The sequence below is a fragment of the Podarcis muralis genome, chromosome 14, assembly GCF_964188315.1.
Source record: "Podarcis muralis chromosome 14, rPodMur119.hap1.1, whole genome shotgun sequence".
Lineage (NCBI taxonomy): Eukaryota > Metazoa > Chordata > Lepidosauria > Squamata > Lacertidae > Podarcis > Podarcis muralis.
The window spans coordinates 37,949,612-37,972,214 of NC_135668.1; the positions used below are offsets into that span (position 1 = coordinate 37,949,612).

General features: G+C 44.4%; 1 protein-coding gene across 3 annotated transcripts in view; it reads left to right on the top strand.

Annotated features, from left to right (window-relative positions):
• Positions 1 to 22,603, top strand: part of PIGQ (phosphatidylinositol glycan anchor biosynthesis class Q) — a 34,275-nt gene that overhangs the window by 697 nt on the left and 10,975 nt on the right. Inside the window, exons 1-6 of one of the 3 annotated variants that reach the window (XM_028705519.2) lie at positions 7 to 116; positions 6,069 to 6,769; positions 12,090 to 12,221; positions 14,345 to 14,465; positions 19,932 to 20,058; positions 21,032 to 21,185. In XM_028705519.2, coding sequence (XP_028561352.2) covers positions 6,096 to 6,769; positions 12,090 to 12,221; positions 14,345 to 14,465; positions 19,932 to 20,058; positions 21,032 to 21,185 — 1,208 coding nt within the window. In that variant the 5' untranslated portion in view covers positions 7 to 116; positions 6,069 to 6,095. Of the gene's footprint in view, positions 1 to 6; positions 117 to 5,287; positions 5,310 to 6,068; positions 6,770 to 12,089; positions 12,222 to 14,344; positions 14,466 to 19,931; positions 20,059 to 21,031; positions 21,186 to 22,603 lie in introns of those variants that run through there. The other 2 variants (XM_077918446.1, XM_028705520.2) reach the window with 2 other exon arrangements.

Consider the following 22,603-nt stretch of genomic DNA (forward strand, 5'->3'; position numbering starts at 1 on the left):
AGGAACGGACTGCGTCTCCTAGCAACCGGCCTGTAGCACCCGGAAGTGGCTTGAATGTCAAGAGGAGCGGGCTCTTTCTTTTCTTTTATGCCTGCTAGAAGGAGTAGCGGGAGGAAGTAAGTGTCGTCGGCGAGCGGCGGGGAGTTCTGACGGCTTGGGAGAGAAAAGGATGCAAAACGGGGGAGGGGGAACCGCGGCGTGGCATGGTGGGATGGAATTGGGACCAGGGTTGCCAGCTGCTGAACTGACCCAATGACTGGGTTGCTCTGCGGCCATTAGCGGGTGCTAGTATGTTATCTCCATGCCTCCCCCCAAATTTCACCCGCTCATTCCTGCAGAATAAGCTGCTGTTAAAGGCATAAGAGCCGGGCAGGCAGGTTACCCCTTCTGGCTAGTTGGTCACCGTAATTGGGCTACTAAGGCTTGTGTGGATTGTGCGTGGCTAGCTGAGTTATACTGTGCATATTGCTGCATTTCCCAAACCCGAGGTGACTGAGAATTGGGGCTTCTGTATAGTGGAGTAGTAGTGGAAGGCGGGAGGGAATCCTCCAGGCTGGAGAAAGGCACATAGGCTTATTTATTAATTAATTACATGTTTATTGTGCGCTTCTCCCACAAGGTTCAGCGTGGTATCATTCCCTTTCTTCCCCTTATCCTCATGACAGTCTTGTGAGGCAGGCCAGGCGGAGAGAGTGAGTGACTGGCTCAAGGTCACCCAGTGAGCTTTGTGGCTGAGAGAGTATTGGAACCTGAGTCTCTCTGTTTAGTAATACTCATAGTTCCCTATATCCCATCCATACTGGCTCTAGCATCTGGTTTGAGGCATAAAATGCTTAGCCTTTCTGAGGCTACGTAATGCTGGTATTGATTGGTGTCTGAGCGGGATACTGCCTGAAAACCCTGTGCATGCCACCTTAGGTTATCTCTTGGGGAAAAGGCAAGATTACACCATGCAAACTCTGTATGCTGAAAATTCCTATTTAATTGCAATCAAGGTGCATAAGCTATCCTCTATATTGGGACTACTTAAGCCTTTTTTATTTCTAAAATTATATTTTGGGTTTTTTAGTGTAGAGAAAAGGTGAGTAAGAGGAGACATGATAGAGATGTATAAGATTCTGCATGGTGTAGAGAAAATTGATGGAATGAATGTTGTGCTCTCTCTCATAACATTCAGGACAGAAAAAAGAAAGAACTTCACATCACGGTGCATAAACTACAGAATTTGCTCTGACAAGAATTAGTTATGGCCACCAACTTGAGATGCTTTAAAAGAAGGTTAGACAAATTCATGGAGGAGAAGGCTATATCAATGGCAACTAGCCTTGCTGATAATGTTATACCTCCTCTGTCAGAGGCAATATGCCCATGAAAGCCAGTTGCTGGCAATCACAAATGGAAAGAATGCTGTTGCCTTCACGTCCTGCTTTTGGGCTTCCTATAAGCACCTGGTTGGCCACTGTGAGAACAGGATGCTGGGCTAGATGGGCTTTTGGCCTGATCCATCAGGCTCTTTTATTGTTTTCTGAAACAAGTACACATACAACCAAATAACACTGAACAAAACTCAAATGTAAAACAGAGCCTTGGAAACACATTTACCTCCCTTAAACCTTTTTGCAACTTTGGGATCCCTTCCTTCTTCCTAGGTACTGGCAGTTCATTAGGATCTGGTGTTCTTTTCTAGAGATAAACACAACAGGGTTTTTTCCTGCTCTGCATCATGCTTTTGATTTTATCTTCCCTCCAGCAGCTTGAACCTATGAGTGCCAGATTCTGATTTTACCAACTTGATTGTGGCATTACCTGACCCTACTATATTTAGACTGCTAGAGTGAGAGAAAGGAAGATACCTGTTTTCTGCCTTTAAGTCAGTGTATATCATTGTCAGGGAGCTTTTTATGTAGTCTGGGTTTCGTGTGACAGAAAAGCACTTGGGCCCAATGTCATATTACAGCGAAATGTGGCCAGTCCTCCACATCATCTCAGATAGCTGCGTACCTTTGCAACACTTGTAAACTATAACCCTTTCTTATTTGAATTTTGTATCAGTGCTTATGTAAGCTACAAATCTGTGCCACAAACTCACCAAAAAGCCTTATGTGAACCATTCTCTCTTTCAGTCCAAGCAACCCATTGGCAAAAGGATATAGTGATATTGACTTACATTACAGGGTTGTTGTAATAATTACAAGATAATGTATATGAAGTGCCCTGAACACTCTAAAGTGTTCATGATGGGGTAATGCTGCATTTGGATGGCCTCCGTTTCTGTTTGATACTGCTGAGTTATTTAAAGTGACAGTGTCAGTTAGTTCCAGTGGTCCGTTTTGCTCTCTCGGGGATATTCTCAATCCTACCTGCCAAGGGTTGAACCAGGATCTTCTGCCTGTAAAGCAGGTGTTCTACCCCTGAGCCCTTTCCCCTAATGATTAGAATCACTTTGCCTGTGGGGTGATGATGATGATGATGTATTATTTATACCCTGCCCATCTGGCTGGGCTTCCTCAGAATTATGAAATTCTATCCTGATGAGCACGGGTGGCGCTGTGGGTTAAACCACAGAGCCTAGGACTTGCTGATCAGAAGGTCGGCGGTTTGAATCCCCGCGACGGGGTGAGCTCCTGTTGCTCGGTCCCTGCTCCTGCCAACCTAGCAGTTCAAAAGCACGTCAAAGTGCAAGTAGATAAATAGGTACCACTCTGGCAGGAAGGTAAACGGCGTTTCTGTGCGCTGCTCTGGTTTGCCAGAAGCGGCTTAGTCATGCTGGCCACATGACCCGGAAGCTGTACGCCAGCTCCCTTGGCCAATAAAGCGAGATGAGCGCCGCAACCCCAGAGTCGGTCACGACTGGACCTAATGGTCAGGGGTCCCTTTACCTTTACCTGTCCTGATAAAGGCCCAACAAAACTTGCCCTTCTACTCATGGGGTTCTTTTTTGTATTGTGGGGCATTGATCAACGGTGGTGAGGGGGACAATCAGGGTCAACACACAAGTAAAAAGCACCTCTCCTGCTTGTGGAGAGCTTTCAAAGTATGGATTGGGCAAGTTGACAGATAGCTCTATCCACATATTCACTGTTGAAGGCCAGGCTGCCTGAGAAAGAAGAGTTTTTGAAGTGTCCCAAGTTGGAACATTTGTAGGACATGTGACAAATCCTTACCATTCCCTCACCCACTGATTCCCTCCTCCCCACACACAAATTCTCCAAGACCAACAGCTTTTAAGCCCAAGCCCCCTCCCCCCAATTTCTGGATCCTTTTCTGATGGAAAAATATGGGCAGAGAAAGGGCTTTTATAGTGAAGACCTAGTGGTATGGAAAAGATTAAGCCTGTCTTTCTGCCTGCCTTTTACAGTGGTGCCCCGCAAGACGAACGCCTCGCAAGACGGAAAACCCGCTAGACGAAAGGGTTTTCCGTTTTGGAGGCGCTTCGCAAAACGAATTTCCCTATGGGGTTGCTTCACAAGACGAAAAAATCTTGCGAGTCCCCTCGGGTTTTTTTCGCTCCCCCACCCCTTTTCCTAAGGTGCTAAGCCGTTTATCAGCTGTTCCGCTGATAAGCCGCTTAACAGCTGATCGCGAAAAGCCGCTAGACCGCTGTAGCGCTAATCCGCTAAGCTGTCAATGGGCTTGCTTCGCAAGACGAAAAAACCGCTAGACGAAGAGAATCGCGGAACAGATTCTTTTCGTCTTGCGAGGCACCACTGTATTTTCTACAAATACCTTCTCTGCCCCTGTGATCTACCCAACTTTTGTTTGCCAATATAATGTGTAGTCCCCCCCAAAAAAGATCCTGCTTTCTTGGAAGCTCCAGCTTGTCCCTCCAGCCAAAGTATGTGCGTGAACTCGCGCACACAAGTATTTCAGAGGCCATTGAATGCTTCTTTTACAGTCCACTGGAGGGGAAATGCAACACTATGCATTTTGTTGTTTATTCTTGTTACAAGGTGCACTCTCTGCCTGCAGCTGTGCACCCAAGATCCTCCTGGCTGCACTCATCCTTTAGTGGTTCCTCAACCCTTATATAAGTGAAAGGACTGGAGAGGAATTGGCCCTTAGTACCAGTAACAGTGGTCCTCTCCACATTACAAGTAACGGGACATGTACCAAGCAGACATCCCTTTTCTGCCTCAAGGGGTTGGGAATTCATCCATGAACAGACATTGCCTCCTGCATCATCATTTGACAGGCTGGTAGCGGTGGTGGTGGCTCTGAGTAGATCAGCCAGGGTGAATAGAAGCATTCGGAATGCAAACAAATTGCATTTCTTTTCCAGAGCAAAATGTCAGAATCACAGATATTACCGTAGATCAATTGGAAAGTTTTAGCAGGGACATCTATTTTCTGTATCTCTCCCTTTCAGTATATATTCCATAAACAGACAGTAAGGTTTCCTTTCCAATCACTGGACCCATCACAGAGCATACTGCCCGAGGGGTGGTTGGAGTTTTTTGCTTTGCTGAAGGACAGAGAAGGACAATGTTTTCCGGATGTTGTTAACTCTGGGCTTGCCCCCGCCTTTGCTGCTAATGGTGTTTCTGTTTGATACTGCTGAGTTATTTAAAGCGACAGTGTCAGTTAGTTCCAGGGTCAATTTTTCATTTCTGTGTATAAAAACTGAGACGTTGATGTCACCTTAGATTTCAGAGTGATTTTAAAAAACTAAATAATGCAATATATGCCTGCCTTAGTGCCTTTCATCTGAGGAGTCTGCACTACTTTATATAGAGTCTCACATAGGATATATGTAGACTCACTCCCTTTGTTACTGGCCTGGTTCTTGTGCCTTTAAGGAAGAATTGAACCAATTAGCAGCATGAAACTAAGTGGTAGGAAAACCTTCACATTTTAAATGCGTATGCGTCAAGCTGCTGTTCAAAGCACAGGCGAAGGGTGAGTGGCAAAACCTATATACAAGGCACAGTTAATAGCTGTGCCTTATAATGCAGAAAGTTAGCAGGTGAAACATTTTCCTGGCATGGATGTAAGTGGTGAAAACAGCTTTACTGGCTAAGTTTGTGTGTTGCGTGGCTGCTAAAGGCATAGCAACCCTGCCCAAGAAAATGCTGACAACCTTAGCCACAAGTTATCAATAGGTTTGTCAGTACTGACCTAATGAAGTTTAATGACATGAGCATGGATGCATAGGAGCATAGGAAAGTGTCTTACACCAAGCCAGATGATTGGGTTACCAAGCTGAGTGTTGTCTACTCTGACCAGCAGCCGCTCTCTGGAGTTACAGCATGGGCGTTCTTAGCCCTACTTGGAGACACCAAGGATTGAATCTGGGACCTTCTGCGTGCAAGGTAGATGCTCTAGCACTGTGTTATGATGAGCACAGTGCATCAGGAATGGGCTTAGAGTAGATCCTCATTGTTCTCAATCTGAGGATGTACATGAGAATATAAATACCGTGGTACCTCTGGTTACAAACTTCGTTCCGGAGGTCCGTTCTTAACCTGAAACTGTTCTTAACTTGAGGTACCACTTTAGCTAATGGGGCCTCCCGCTGTTGCTGTGCTGCTGCCACGCGATTTCTGTTCTCATCCTGGGGCAAAGTTCTTAACCCGAGGGACTACTTCAGGGTTAGCGGAGTCTGTAACCCAAAGTGTTTGTAACCTGAGGTGTTTGTAACCCGGGGTACCACTGTACATACATTTTTGGAGTGAAGCCAGTGTTTGACTAGACATATCAAATGAAATGTTTTCCTATATGTAAAACACACTTCTTATTTTGAAGTATAACTCACAACTGGATTTCAAATTTGGATGATTAATCTGATACACTGTGGCAGTTCTTATGATGGTTAGCATAAATGTCTGGGGGGAAATTCCTATGCTGGCTATAGAGTTTCATTTGGTTGCTTTGACTACATTTTTAGAGTTGTTTTTAAACCTTTTGGTTTTTACAAAACCTGTCCAGGTACCTGCCATTCTTCTGCCATCTTCAAATGACACTAGCACTGTTTCTTAACTTTAGTTAACATTACCACTCTCTTGGTTTGCCTCTTGTGCTTCGATCCATAAGTATTAAGCATTATTTGCATGTGTGCTTTTTATTTCCAGGCTTTCTGATTTCCAAGCTTCCAGATCATGGTGCTTAAGATATTCTTCCCCATTTGCTGCTCGGCAGCTGAAAGTGGCCTGCTGGTTGGACGATGGATCCCAGAACAGAACTCCGCTGTTATCCTGGCTGTGATCCACTTCCCTTTCATTCCTGGTCAGGTAAAGCAGTATCTCTCCGAAATGCAAAATGCAACACAAGTCAAGCTGTCTGTGCTGGGCTCATGGACTAAAACCAAGCAAGCAAAGGAAGAGAGTTTGGACAGGTTCCTTGAAGACCTTGGCACCATTTTTTCACATGACCCCTGGATCCAACTCAGCAAGGAGAAAGGAAGCAAGTTTTGGAGCTGTTCCGCCTCTTGGAAAGACTCTAATGGCAATGAGGAAGATGAAAATATCTTGGTTTATTATGACCAGCGTAAAGTGATGCTGTCGCAGCTTCACCCTGCACAGGACCAGGTTGTTTCTTCTGATCAGAAGACAGTGGAGGCTTCCAGATTAGTTGCCGTGTTTGACACGGTTGCAAAGAGCAAGTTACTATTCATGAAGGACAGGTATGACGAGGGGCCTGTCAAGCTCACCCACTGGCAGTCAGAAGGAGTAGAAGCCAGTATTATTGTGGAGCTACTGAAACAGGCCTCTGTTCCTGCATGTATGCTGATAACTTTCCTACTTTCACTTGTGTGTGGAGTCTGCAAAAGCAGGTAGGTCATGTGGGATGAATAAGAACAAAATCAAACACAGTTTATGCATAGCTTAAATCAGAATGTTGGGTTTTTTAAAATGTCTGTGCAATATTTTGATATGCAAAATTATGTTTTTCTGGTCAGTTTCCTAGTGCAGACTTAATATTGTCAGAAAAGTCATATGCGCACAAATTTATTAGGGGGAAAAAATGGGGGGCATCAATTCACATTAACAATACATTAACAATACAATAAACATCAATGCATCCATCTTAATTTACATGTACAGATCAATACATGCCACTCACACTAAAGGCTCTGCCCCTGGTAAGTACCATCCAAAGCCCAGGGACATGTGGGACCACAAAAAGTGTCCCATCAGAAGGCCTCAGTGATCAAGGTGGAGCATAAGGAAACAGGCTATCCTTAAGGTACTTTGGGCCCAAGTTGTTTAGGAATTACACATGTATAGCAGTAAAGTTGTTTAGGGTTTAGGAACGTATAGTGGTGAAATTGCTTTACAATGGGTTAAAAACCAAAACTAATCTACAACGTTTAGTTAATTTATTTCAACAATACATTGATTTCAGCGGAAAGTGCCAATTCTGCCACTTGAAGCAGTCAAGTGGGCACATATGGGGTAAGGCAATCTCGTAGGTAAACTGGTGCCAAGTTGTTAAGGGCTATATATACTAATAGTAACACCTTGAACTCGTCCCGGTAGCAGATCACCAAGCAGAGCAGACCTCTGAGCACAGGTGTCATATGCTGACAAGGCCTCACTCCCATCAGCAATCGTGCTGCAGCATTCTGCACTAACTGCAGCTTCTGGATCAAGTGCAAGGGAAACCACACATGGAGCACATTGCAGTAATCTTGAAGTAACTAGTACATGAACAACTGTGGCCAGGCTCTCCTGGTCCAGGGATGGCCATAGCTGTCAAACCAGTCGCAGCTGGTAAATGGCATTTCTAGCCACTGAGGCTACCTGAGCCTGCAATGACAGAGCTGGATCCAGTAGCACTGTGAAACTGCTGTGAAACACTGTTTCATGTTAACTGATTCGCTGGCAACAGCACCTGCGTTTCATGCCACATGTCAGAACTGTCGATGAAAGAAGTGTGTCCTTAACACCAGTGTACATGCCCCAGGTAGTCTTGATTGGGCTGGAGCTCCCTGGCTTCTGAACATGGATCACATTTGACATGTTTTCTGTAGATGTCCCTGCTGTGAAAGTGGTTGTTGTGTAAAATGTAGACTCTGGTGGCAGCTGGTGCCTGTTAGAACTGGAAGATCGGAAGGCAGGGAGGCCAACAGGAGGTGAAGCCACGGTCAGTGATAGGCAGAGCTAACTAGTTCTACATTTGTCTCTTGCTGAGTTCAACAAGGGGCAACACAGAGGCTAAGGAGGGGGAAGATGGCCAGAAGATGGCTGCCCCAATCCCCAGCCCTGTTGAAATGCCATTGATGTTGGATTCTTCCCCTGTTTTCAATGGGAAGGCCTCTGGAGGATGGCCAAGTGTAATTCTGAATGGATGTGAAGTTTAAAAGCTCTCCCCTGTAAAGCTCAGCAGGCCTTCAAGTGAGATCAGGTTGTGCTGCCAAAACCGGGGGATTGAAGTATTGTTTCCAAGCTGGCAAAGGGCAGCTTTGATTAATTCCATTTGGATACTAGTTACCTAAAGCATTCATGAGCAAACCATTGCAGCAAGTGTTGCCTCAGGCTATAGAGAGTAGAACTCCTCAACAGGTTTCCAACCGACTAATACTGTCATGAAATATTACAGCCAGATTTTTCATACTTTCTGACTGGTGTGTAAAACTTGTAGCTTTCAGCATGTCTTCAAATGCCTGGGGGGAACACTGGGGCAGGAATGGAGGTTTTGTGTCAAACTCTTGTGCATGCAGATGAATCTCTGCTACCAGAGGTAATAGGTAGAGCCAGTGCTTTTTTTCTGGGGCTACGCAGGAATATGCGTACCCCTAAACATTTTGCGAATCTTTTTACTTTTGTCCATTTACTGTATTTATTTTCCCCAATTTGAACTATAAAATGGTGATTTTCTTGAGTCAAAATGAGAGTACACCTAAACATTTTTTTAAAAAAATAAAAAAAGCACTGGGTAGAGCTATAGCAGGGACGCGGGTGGCGCTGTGGGTAAAACCTCAGCGCCTAGGACTTGCCAATCGCATGGTCGGCGGTTCGAATCCCTGCGGCGGGGTGCGCTCCCGTCGTTCGGTCCCAGCGTCTGCCAACCTAGCAGTTCGAAAGCACCTCCGGGTGCAAGTAGATAAATAGGGACTGCTTACCAGCGGGAAGGTAAACGGTGTTCCGTGTGCTGCGCTGGCTCACCAGATGCAGATTGTCACGCTGGCCACGTGACCCGGAAGTGTCTGCGGACAGCGCTGGCTCCCGGCCTATAGAGTGAGATGAGCGCACAACCCTAGAGTCTGGCAAGACTGGCCCGTACGGGCAGGGGTACCTTTACCTTTACCTTAGAGCTAAAGCAGTTACAGCAGTTCTGGATGTGACCAGTTTCTAGCAGCTCAGTGGAGCATTAGTTGAAGGTCAGATCATGGAGCTGCAGGGAATCAAGTGGTCTGTAATTGGCTGGGACCAGTGGCGTAGCGTGGGGGGTGCAGGGGGGCCGTCCGCACCGGGCGCAACTTCTTGGGGGGGGCGCTCGCACTCGCAGCTAAAATCCACAGGTTAGGGGGCGCAAATTACTTGCCTTGCCCCGGGTGCTGACAACCCACGCTACGCCACTGGCTGGGACCCCTTGGATCCCTGCTTACTCTCTGGGGGCCCTCTTGTCTACCTTATTTGGGTGAATGGGAAGACCCTTCCCTATGCAAGAAGTTGGAGAGCAGGCTGCAAGTCACACGAGAGGATATTGGACTGCACACACAACTTTGCTGGCCTATTATTTATTTATTTACTTCATGACCTGCCCTTCATTAGCATGTCCCAGGGTGGATCACAACAATTAAAAATTAAAAACAGTTTAAGACAGTATAGACACTGAAACAGGGTGTGCCATAAATAGTATAGACACCATTCCTATATGATGCTTGTAATGCAGCTTTTCAACTGAAGCAGAAAATTTCAGCTTTTGCTTGGAAAATTAAATGAAACCACACTATAAATGGATTCCAATATATGTATAGAAATCTATCTCACAGGAGCTCCCCCCCCCCCATACTACATTGAACTATATCCTGCTCTTTAGCACCACCTTGTGGCATACTCTGGGTATGACTGACATTGGATAAAATTCAAAGAACAGATTGATGGGCATTCATTATTTTATAGTGTCAGAGAGAAGGACGAGGGAGTAGCCTTCCACCCCTAAACTGCAAACGTGGTTCTCTATCAATTTCCCACCAAATTGCAAAATCTATGTTGCGGCAATACCTTTATTAAGTCAACAAAATATAACAAAATAGTATACTTTAAAAAAAAAAAAAAAAAGTTTTCCAGAACCCTCCTTCAGGCTAGTTATAATGAAGATAGATAGATAAGAGTTCGGGAGAACTGAAATGCTTGCACACTATTTTGTGATACGTTGGCTGGCTAAATAAACATACAGTGGTACCTCGGGTTAAGAGCTTAATTCGTTCTGGAGGTCTGTTCTTAACCTGAAGCACCACTTTAGCTAATGGGGCCTCCTGCTGCCACCGCGCCACCGGAGCACGATTTCTGTTCTTATCCTGAAGAAAAGTTCTTAACCCGAGGTAATATTTCTAGGTTAGCAGAGTCTGTAACCTGAGGTACCACTGTATTGCTGTTACACAGAATTTACTCCTTTTTTTCTTTTTTACTTTTTGTATTACCAGAAAATTGTATGAATTTTCTGGAATAATATCCAGGCAAAATAAGCCTTTTTTGGTCACTGAAACATAAAGGAGAATTCCATGAGCTATCATATTTATTTAATGTGTAGCAGGATGTGAAATGGTTTTATATAAATGTTGCAGAAACTAATGCCGATAAGGAATAAAACAGAAGATATATAATATCACAAGCCTTAAATGGGAAGCTGTTTAATAAGGAGATACGTTTTTTTACAAATGTAATCACATTCTCCATGAAAAGCAACATGGGTTGAAGAGTTTCTAGGTAAATCCTGCTGGTCTTTCTGCTCTGCATTTAAAATATTGAACAGAAATCTTAATCCTGGATTAAATAATTCAGAAGGCCTAGTTGTGTTCTCAGGTGGAAATGGGTTAGTTCCCCCCCCCCTTCCAAAAAGAGACACTTATGGTTTTTCTACAATGCAGCATGCCACTAGCAAAAACATTATCTGAAAAGCTTTTTAGAGCTCCTCGTAGTCTGTTTAGGATTATACCATCCTGAATAATCTGGTGTCATATTCAGATGGTTGCTAATTCCAGATTATTCATCATTAAGTTTAACAGTGTCCTATATAATTAATTAAACTGATTGAAGGTTGCAACCCTAGATATTAGATTTAAAAATGTAAAACAAAAAAAAACACACACAAAAAAAAACCCATGCACAACATTTTCCATACTTCTGTTTCTACTTTGTGCTTTGGAATTCCCTTGTGGTAAAATAAGGTCCTGCAGACTGTAATTCTGAAATAAAAGGAAATATTAAAAGGAAATTATGTTTTCCAACATGACTTTGTATGTCTCCCTATTTATGTCGCCAAGAAGAGCAGTTAGCCCTAGGCTGCCGCCACCCATTGGGTCTTTTAGAGCAATCAACAAGCGACACTTTCTTTCCTCTGTCACTTCAGATGTTGTTACCAGGCAGGCCAATTGAACGGATGTGCGTTCATTTCGCTCCAAGGTGGTGGGCTGCAGCAAAGTGCAGAATAATTCGGGGGATGTGAGCAGGGAATTGCCCTGCGCTGCATTTACTGGGGATGCACCTCAGCTGTCCAGGGTGGGGCAGACAGAGATGAGCTCCGAGGCTTTGAACCTGACAAACCTTTTGTGAAGGGTAGCTGAAAAGGCCTCAAGGGCCGCCCACCATGAATTCTGCTGGGCTTTTACCAGCTTAATGGTTATTCCTGATGCCTTTGAGCCGATACACTTGTGTGACAACCAACCAAGTAACAATGGGAATGTGTAACAGTGCAAATCCAATCTGGTGGCGTGTGAACTTGTTCATTCATGAGAGATCCCCTTCCATGGACACCCAAATGGCTGGTTTAGGGGTGTGGATGTAAAGGCATTATAAAGTGATCACTGCAGCATTTCAGAATTTTCAGGTGTTTTCATCTGAAGAAGCATGGGGAGTCCTGGGAATCTTGCACAATCATTTTCATTGACTGACATTTTTGCCTTTTTTGTTTGTTTTCAAATCTAGAGTGTTGACGTTTTGGCCCTTGTCTTTCATCTGGAGCAAGCTGTCAACTTGTGAGCAGCTGGGGCACCGGCTGCAGCACCTCCAAATTATCAGTAGCAGGCGGAAGGCTCCAAATCAGACTCAGCTAATGAGGTAAGGCCTGGAGGTGGGAATTCTCCTGGTAGATGTGAACAGGTCTGTGTCCAAATACATCAAAACAAACTATGCGATTCACAAAAAAAAAAAAATTCTCACAGTTCCTATTAGTAGTATTGCCCAGGAACCAAATAACTACTCCAAACATACCCAAGCACCCTGGCACAGCCCAGTAGAATATTCTTTCTCTCTTTCCTTCTTGTATATGCTGATCTGTAACAAGCTGGTAGGCAGATCCAACTTCACAAATCCAGCCTGTTTCCAGCCCTTACAGCATTCAAGAAAGATGTGGACATTTGTAAGCAATAACTACTGAAATCTTAAAAGCCAGGAGCACTGTGTCATCTGGTGGCCATTGGGACTGGTAGGATGGAAGGTTGGGTGGCCAACAGGAGGCAGAGCCGATGGCAGACAAGACCAACTAATTCTAGTTTTGTCCCCATCTTCCCCCCAACAGAGTTCTACAGTGGCAGTGCTGAGGTTAAGAAGGAAGAGGCAGTGCCACCCTCTGGGCCTGTTCAAAGTAAAGGCAGGCAGGTAGAGGCCGGCTAAAGACAGAGTGAGGGTGCACCATGTACCCTGATGGACCAGCCACCACTCTTTGTCATGGCCTTGCTCAACTTGGAAAGAGCTCCCTGAAGCTAAAAACTTTGGGATATGTTGATTAACTATAGCACAGAAATGCTTAGGGCTGACTTTGTGGGGTTTTTTATGAGTGAGGTGGAAGACTACTATCCTGTTGCCCAAAATATAATTGCTGTCTGTTTGCTTTGCTCTTTTTCCGGAAATGCCTTTCTGTTCCATGATGCTTATGGTCCATACAGCTGCACCTGAGAGTTTTAGATTAGAACATATTTTTATGTGTGCCCCCATATTCCCACCCACACAACTTCCATTTCTGTCTAGCAAAAAAAGAGGTTGCCCAGGAAACAAACCTGGCAAGCACTGACGCAGCTGTTGGGAATATTTGTACCAGCGCCTACCTTCTGCTCCTTCCCCAGCTGCAGTGACCTCAGATACCCCCTTGAGAACATCCAGCATTTCATGACCCAACGACTGCATTGTATGCCTTATATTTTTATTTGACTTTCGTTGTTGTTGTTGTTTTTGGTTGAATCACTTTGGGTTTTTTGAGTTTTGAATCTTCTTAGCTCTGAAAAACCAATCCAAAAATTATATTTTTACCTTTACTGAATAAACCGATCCAGTCCCGTGGACCACTCTACCAGATGCATACAGGATCTGCTGGCATAATGCAGCTGTTGGAACATCTGATACTTTGTATTGAGTCAAACCCATTATGTCCATGTAGCTTAGTATTATGTTCCCTGACTGACAGCAGCTCTCCAGGGTTTCGGGCAGAAATCTCTTTCAGCCCTCTTTGGAGATGCTGGGGATTGAACCTGGGACCTTCCGCATGCAAGGTGAATACTCTACCAGTGAGCTGCAGTCTTTCCTCATAATGGTGGTGTGCAAATAGTTTTATCAGAATCGACCCCTGTGCCTGCCTCAGTGCTGAGTGATGCTGGGTTGTCAGAGCTTGAGTCAATACAGCCTTTGCTAACCTGGTGCCCTCTATACATTTTAGACTACGGTTCCCATCAGCCCCAGCCGGCACAGCCATAGGAAGCTGATGGGCATCGTACTCCAAAACATCATGAAATCACCAGGTTGGCAGAGGCTGAGCTAGTGTAAAGTCTGAACTGGCAAACCATCATTTGGATCAGCTGACAGTCCCAAGAACCAGAAAGCATGGTTTGCAAACCCACTTCAAACCATGGTTAGTGCTGTGGCTTGGTGTAATGTCTGAATTGACAAGCATTGTTGCTTTTGTTCTTTAACCTCCAGAAGCCCCTGGAGGTGTACGTAAAGAAGCAGCTCTAAGCCATGGTTTTACCTGCCTGTTTGGAAATTTTAAACTATAGTTTGTTTTCCATAGGCAATTAATTAATTAAAAGCATTTATATACAGCCTTTCAGTAAGAACTAATTACAATATGCTTTACAATAACAGCATTAAGTGCAATAACTATATTAAGAGAAAAAATATGGATTGCCAAAAATCTAGCTGTTCCTCTCTTGCCTTGAACCTGAATTTATTTATTTCTACCCTGGTTTCAGAAAAGCCAACATATTTCTTTCTCTTCTGATTGACATGACTCTTGGGATACTACTGATGTCCTGGCTGTACCAGAAGAATCGAATTGGTCATCTTGCCAATGCCCTTGTTCCAATGGCTGATGTAAGTTTTTGGCTGAGCCTCATACCCCTGAGGCCAGCACTGTAAGGATTAACTAAAAATGACATCAGCTCCAATATGGTGATGGGTCACTTGCCACGGTGTGTCTGGCACTTTCATTATACAGTTTTCGTTGTATGCTGAAGACACACCTCTTCATCTCTTTACCCTGGTCTTTGACACCTGGGATCTGTACTTTTAGGACATCCTACCCCCATCCCCACTCTTCCTGTGGTTGTAATTTGTTTTTAACTGTTTTTAGTGTTGTATTTTAATTGTATTGACCTGACCTTAGGGTAAAGACTGGGTAATAAATCCATAAATCATAAACACTAGCAGTGCAGTGAGGATGTGCAGAATCATAGAATTGTAGAGTTCGAAGGGATCCAAAGAGTCATCTAGTCCTGCCCTCTGCAATGCAGGAATCACAGCGGTGCAGTTTGGAGAGAGTTCCAGGGCCCAGATACAGAGGTTTGGAGGGCCGCATTTGGCACTTGGGCCTCATGTTCTCCACCCCTGGTTTAAATAAATAAATATTTATTCTACCTTCTACAGTTACAGATAGGTAGCCGTGTTGGTCTGCCATAGTCAAAACAAAAAAAATTCCTTCCAGTAGCACCTTAAAGACCAACTAAGTTAGTTCTTGGTATGAGCTTTCGTGTGCATGCACACTTCTTCAGATAACAACTTCTTCAACTATCTGAAGAAGTGTGCATGCACACGAAAGCTCATACCAAGAACTAACTTAGTTGGTCTTTAAGGTGCTACTGGAAGGAATTTTTTTTGTTTTGTCTACCTTCTACAGTTTCTAGAGAAGACAGTTGTCCGTGTCTATTTTATAGCAACCCTACATAGCACAAAACACACACTTCAGTATTAATCACCTTGCCGAGAGACCCTTCTGCCTCTCTCCTCCTTTCCCAATGATGCCACACATGGAGGCAATCAACTGCCTGCACTGCAGGTTCAACCTGGCATCTGAAAATCAAGATGGGCTTTTCCTGGCATCAGTTTCCTCCAGCAGAAGCAGTTCTGGAATGAGTCCTGAGCATTTGATGGCGCATTGGGAACTCCTGCTCTCTCACTCTCTCTTTATGGTGCAAGTTTGCTTTCAGCCACTGAATGGAGCAAAGTTGCCTAGGAAATAAGGTTCATGTGACAACAAGGACCTAATTTAAGTGTTCCTTTCCCTGAAATTCAGTGAAAGAAATGACTAGCGCTCTCTTGCTTTTCTGTCTTCCCTCATTTTCTCTTAATGAACCGTTCAGCCCAGACTGGAATAGAGTCCTACAGAATCTGGCAGTATAGCTGCTTTACAAAGAAATTGGGCAATGGGCAATGGCCCATTTTTATGTGGCAAAAGCAAGGGTGGGAAAACTTTTTCTTTTTAGTCACTGAGAGATGTAGTCTCTTGGTGGTGATTTCTCAAGGCTGCCTACTAGAGGTGGGTGGAGCTGGTGTGTAAAATGGGCAGGAGCAGAGCCCAAAATGGGTTGTGCCAGAACTGAAGATGGGCAGGTCCCATCCCTCCACTTCTTTCTCTGCCTCCCTCTCCCCTCCCCCCCAGCCAATGTTTTTCTCAATACCAGCATGAAAGTAGGCCAAGGACCACGTGAGGGCTGAGGGTCAGACATTTAACGAGGCTTCTCCTACATCTCTTTTCTGAAGAGCTGTCTAAAAGCTGGCAACTTGCAAAGGCAAGTCTCCATCTGATTAGACTTTGGGTTGACTGAATATGATTTGCATTACCTGCTTCCAAAAGAAGTACAGCCCCCATGTACACTCAATGGAGTTTGTGCAGACAGACCTTCTAGTGCAGGTATGTGGGACCTTTGGCCCGTCAGATGTTGCTGAACTACAATCCCCATCATTCCTCGCCATTGACCATACTTGCTGGGTCTGGTGGGAGTTGTGCCCCTTGTTAGCCACTGGGTAAGAAGATACTTTTGAGATATTCCAACCCAGGCCCCAGCATTTTTCCTTTCATTGTCAGGCCTGCTTAATATGAATGACTGCAGCTAAAGACACAGTCTATTTCAGGCTGTGGGTTCCCCACCTCTGATCCTTTCCAAAATGGTTAAGCATTGTGGGCTTCATACTAGGCTAAGTTGAAAACCACAGTTTTATGGGTCTTCAATCCTGTGGACAGACATGCAAAGCTGCAGGCACCAAGAGATTCAAACACGTGCCATGCCACAAAATAGCTTTCTTCTATCTTGGATGTTTAAATCTTTAATTCCGGTGGATGCTTTAAATATTATATGAGCTCTGTTTCTAAAGTGTCTGGCGCTTCCCTTTGGAACAGCAAGTCAGTGGAAGTCAGCGGTGGCACAGATCAGCCCTGGACCCTAGCCAGCCAGGCCTCAGGTGGGAGTGAAACCGAGGGAGATGGCACAGTCAGTTTGGTTATTAATGAAAACTGCTCTAGCCTGTGGCTGAATCTTGAATGCCAAATGCTGTGTGGCAAACATGGAGATAACCTCAAGTTCATAAATCATAGAAACTAGAGATCTGAAGCCAAATGCTCGGTTCATTTATTTTGAATCAGAACACGAAATCCAGCCCTCCCAGGCTCCTTGGCCTTCAGTCATTCCCACTGGCAGCATTCAGTCTCTCCTGTCACTAGACCCTATACCAGGCTCTCCTCCACCAACGCCATCAGCCTTCTGCTGCCTTCACAACAGCTGTGCCACTTGACAGCATCAGCACAGGAGTGCTCCTGAGTACTAAATACCTTGAAAGGATTTCCTGTGCTTGTCTCTTCTTTTCTTTCAGTATACATGAGTTTCCCATGCCATTTTGCAATTCTCTTCCTGCCATTTCCGTCTTGTGGCTAGAAGCACACAGATTCTTCCCTTGTTGAATTTTACAGTAGGTAATAGCAGGGTGGCACTAGAATATTGTGGACAGTGTTTGAAAGGATAGAGTGCTACCAAGGCTGCATGTTTGAGGAGTGGGGTGGAGAATCTGAATAGCAGATCCAATGTCACTTCAACGTGGTAGTGCAATGTGGGGATAGCAGGAGGCACAGGTGTGATTTTCTTTCCCCAGGAAGCATTATGAGGCTGGATCAAGCCAGCAGCCCATCTAGTTCAGCATCCTGTTCTCATGGTGGCCAACCAGAAATCCATTATGGGAAGCTCACAAGAGGCACTCTCTCCACCTGAAATTCCTAGCAACTGGTAGTCCGAGTCTGTGGCCATCACGACTTCCTGTAATAGTGAATGCCACAGTTTAACTTTGTGCTGTGTGAAGGTCATAAGTTGTAAAGAAGACATGGGTGCTGTATACCCAACTCCATCCCAGGCACCTCAGATGTGATGGCCCATTCCAATAAAGTATTGCCAGCTAGCTCCACTCAAGCAGCATCAAAACCCAGAGGTGCTGAGCAATCGAAGGGCTGATGGCAATGACATGTCAGCCACTTCTGGAAACACAAAGGGTAGTGTAGCAAGTGGCCTTCAATGTAGACATAAAACTTGGCTGCTAAGCCCATCCCAAGGTAATTGTTCTTGCTACTTAAACAGAAATCCATCGTAGCTGTATCCATCACTGATGCTTCAGATGAAGGTTTAAAGACAATGAAATATTTAATGGAGGAAAGAATCCTTAACTGCCACTATTGAGGCTCCAGATTAATTGCAGAATACCCTTCATAAATGTCTCTAGGTCAGCTGATAAGTAGAGCAGAACTACTTATCTTGGGAGTATGTCTTTAGGCATGAGCTGTACTTTACTGTAAATAGAACACTTGCTGTAAGTAAAACAATGTGCTTGTCTCTAAAGGGTAGCAGATTTCTAAAGGTTGGTCTCTGGGATTCCCAGTAGAGTCTTCCATGCATTTTCAAAGAATCTTAAGAGACTCTGTCTTATCAGATAAAATTGAGAAAAGGCAACTATACACACACACACACACACACACACACACACGACATGTTCAATATATTATCTTATTTATCAGCCTTGAAAATAAGCGCACAATAAGTATTTATTCCTCATACATGTTACTACACTTCCTCGTGTTAGTCATTATGGGAAAGAAAATAGAAAACCAAATACTGGGAGTGGGGGGCATCCTGCCCGGTTGTGTAGAGGCCATTTTAACCAATGAGGTCCAGCGCCGAGGGCCTTCTGGCGGTTCCCTCATTGCGAGAAGCAAAGCTACAGGGAACCAGGCAGAGGGCCTTCTCGGTAGTGGCGCCGACCCTGTGGAACGCCCTTCCAGCAGATGTCAAAGTGATAAATAACTACCTGACATTCAAGAGACATCTTAAGGCAGCCCTGTTCAGGGAAGTTTTTAACATGTGATATTTTATTGTATTTTTGGTTTTTATGGAAGCCGCCCAGAGTGGCTGGGGAGGCCCAGCCAGATGGGCGGGGTATAAATAATAAATTATTATTATTATTATTATTACTATAGGCAACCAGGCATGTGGCTATTTGCAAGACTGAGGATGAAAGAAATATGATACCTCGGAGGTCAGATAGCATGCAGGATTGTCTGTTCTCTTCTTGAATTTCATTCAGAAGTCAGCTAAAACAAAAAGAAATACTTCTTCACCCCATGCATAGTTAAATTATGAAATTTGCTATGTGAGGATGTAGTGATGGCCACCAACATGGAAAGCTTTAAAAGAGGATTCAACAAATTCACAAAAGAGAAGGCTCTCAATGGCTCCTAGTCATTATGGCTATATTAAATCCATTATGGGAGGCTATATGCTTCTGAATGCCAGTTGCTTGGGATCACAAGCAGGAGAGATCTATTGCACGTGTGTCCTGCTTATGGGCTTCCCATAGGCATCTGGTTGGCCACACTGAGAACAGAATGTTGGCCTAGGTTGGCCTTTGGTCTAATGTAGCAGGGCTCTTCTTCTTGTGTTCTCTTGTAAGACTCCTTCCATTTGAAACGTGTCAGGCCCTGATAAATTATTTCTAATGCCCCTTTCATGTCCCCTCTGGCATTCATTCCCATGGTGGTAACTTTCCTGTTTCCCTCTCTTTTGCGAGTCTACTGAATGGTGTGTTCTTAAGCCCACTGATGTTGATGGACTTTACCCAAGTATCCATTCTGTTTGCCTTAATTTGCACACATAGCTCTTCCTAAGATGTTCTTTACGGTGCAATGTTCTTTTTCTGAAGACCAGATGCTCTCCTCTGCTGCTAAATATTTTGCTGACTCGCCAACTGGTGATCCAGTTTCTGGAAACGTGGTCTTCATTTTATACTATCAAACAACTTTTTCCTTCCACAACATGGAAAAATTAAATCCATTCCCACCAACAAATCTCACTGTGTACTCCAAACAAGCTGAATGTTTCCAGTACAACCATGAAAACATTATTTTTCCTTCCACAAAGGAAAGAGTAACAGAATCTTTCAGATGATCTCATCTTTTTGCGGGGAGCACGTTGCACACACAACAGAACAGCTTTCTGCTAACCCCAGCTGTTTTATCCTTTATGGTAGCATGTGGCCCAGCAGCTCCAGGACCTTCTGCAGTGGCTGATGGGTGTGCCAGCTGGTTTGAAAATGAACAGAGCTCTGGACCAAGTGTTGGGGCGGTTCTTCCTTTATCACATTCACCTTTGGATTAGTAAGTGCACCTGCGTTTACCTGTGATTTAAAACGAGAGAAAGAATTTTGTGAACTTTTCCAAATGCAAAGGATTTTACTTCCACTTTTAAAGTAAGGTCATATCCAGCGTTCTTCCTGATTTGTTTGCAAATGACTTTGCATCAGAGCAAGTGGTGTCAGACCGTTTCCATTGCATTTCCTCATCACTTTCCTTATTGCAGAAAGACTGATCTTTTGGAGAAGTAGATTTCCTCAAATTAACTAGAAATGCCAGCAAAATTGCCACGTTCTGGTAGCATTTGAAGGACCCAAGATACAAGGCAAATCATGCAGAAGTTGTAGTCCAATGTATCGGGAGGGCACTGGAATGGCAAAGACTAATATAGAGCCTGTCCATCCACGAGCAGGCCAGCTTTTGTGGCCAAATGTGCTTATACTCCGTGGACAGAGTGAATTTGGAAGTGAGCCACTCAAGAATTAAGCCAAATCTGTTCCATCCTTGTCCTGTGCTTAACTAAATCAGTTGCAGGGATGCTGTTCATCAACTATGCACCACTCTACTTCCTTTATGTTGACAGGCTGAAATGCACCTGCCATGCGAGTCAGGCAAAAGGGTAATGTGTGCTTACTGGGATTTGTGCTCTGAATGAACATATTAAGATCCATGCAAACCTATATGGCAATCTTTCACAACCCAGTGTCCTCCAGATGTTTTGGACCAATAGCCCAGCCATCATGGCTATTGATCAGGATTGACAGGAGTTGTAGCCCACAAACATCTGGAGAGCACCTGGTTGGGGAAGATTGCCTTAGGGGGTCACCCCTTGGAGAAGAGAGTACATGAGACGTTTGGGTTTTGTCCTTAGCCTTTTGAGGAAGATGGTGGGGGTGGATATTTTGATGCTACATTGGTTTCCTTCTGTTTCAGAAACCTCTCAATGAACAGAAGTGATATTCTTTTCAGTGTTGCTCTTTCCTTTTCTTTCTTTCAGGTTATATCCATCTGATGTCTCCTTTCATTGAGATGATCCTCTGGCATGTTGGCTTATCAGCCTGTCTAGGCCTGACAGTGGCCCTTTCCATCGTCTCTGATATCATTGCACTCATGACCTTTCACATCTACTGTTTTTATGTCTATGGAGCCAGGTGGGTGTGGTTTATCTGCTGCAGCTAGGCATATGCCCATGTGCTAAGAACCACTGTGAACTCATTACTCATCAGCATGTAAGGCCTGAGATTATATCTCACCATTCAAGAGATCACTGAGAGGCCTTTGGGCAGGTAGCTTCTCCAACTTTACAATGTGGAGACTGATCACTCTGAACTGTGAAAAATATGAACCAGATATTGACCTGATTCAGACATAATGGCCCCATCCAACAAAACATGGTTTGTCAGATCAGGAATGAGCATGTGCCCATGCATTTCCTCCCTTCTATTGCTAATCTTAATTCAGTACTTGCTGGGTTGTTAAATCACAGTTTACATGTACATGCAAACCAGGAAAATGAGGTTCCTGAAAACCAGATTAATCAGACCATAGTTTGGTATCCTAGTTTGTAAGGATCACTCAAGCCGCAGTTTCCTAATACAAAGGTCACAGAAAAGTGTGTTTATAGAAAACTGAGTAATGTTGGATGAAGGCACGCAAGAGAGTGTGTGGGCACAAGGCTCGTTCCTAGTCCCACAAATCATGGCTCATTGAATCAGGATTGTTGTGTCTCTGAACTAGGCCAAAGATTGTAAAACACCTTGTTCAATGTATCAGGTGTTGGTGTAATGTGAACTCTGAAGAGTGTGAGCTATGAAGTCTCAATGATACCCAAGTAATTTAGTTATTATAAAGCAGGGTTGGGGGACTCTGTGCTTCTCCAGAGGTTGCTGAACTAGTTTCCATCATCCTGGCTGGGGCTGATGGGAGCTGGAGTCTAACAGCATCTGGGGGGGGGGGGAAGCGAACTTTTTCAGAGTCCATCTAGGCAAGCAGTGTCTCCTCTGACTGATAGCATCTTTCCAGGGTCCCAGGTAAAATATATTTTTTCCTAGCCTTCTGCACTTGTCTGGACCACCAGAGGGTGCTGCACTCTTTACTGTCGCAAACAGGAAAAAACGGGGAGAATGTGTATGCACAGCGCATATCACATTTCATACCCAATACGTCAGGGTTACTTTCACCATAGCCTTTCCAAACAAAATGTTCTCTGCTGCATCTTTTGTATCCAAAGACAAGGAGGACAATTGGAGAAAAGAAGCCCAGGGAAACAAAGCAAGTTCTCATAAGGATACCATGCTGGGGAATAAAAGGGCAGCGTTTTCTTGGGCTGCGGGAGACTGGGAGTATAAGGTTGTCAGAGCTGCAGAGAGCATTTGGTGCAGGAGGAGCATTGGGCTGGGTGGCCAGAAGTTTTACTTGCAAAACTGATTCCACCAAGGAGGAAGCTTTTAGGTGGTTCATTCCCAGAACGCAATTAGCAACTCTCCAGGTGAACTTGGATGCCAGAGATCCATCCTGATGACTTATAAGGGTTAGGGTTAAAGGAGTGGGAAGTGGCTGCTTTAAAAAC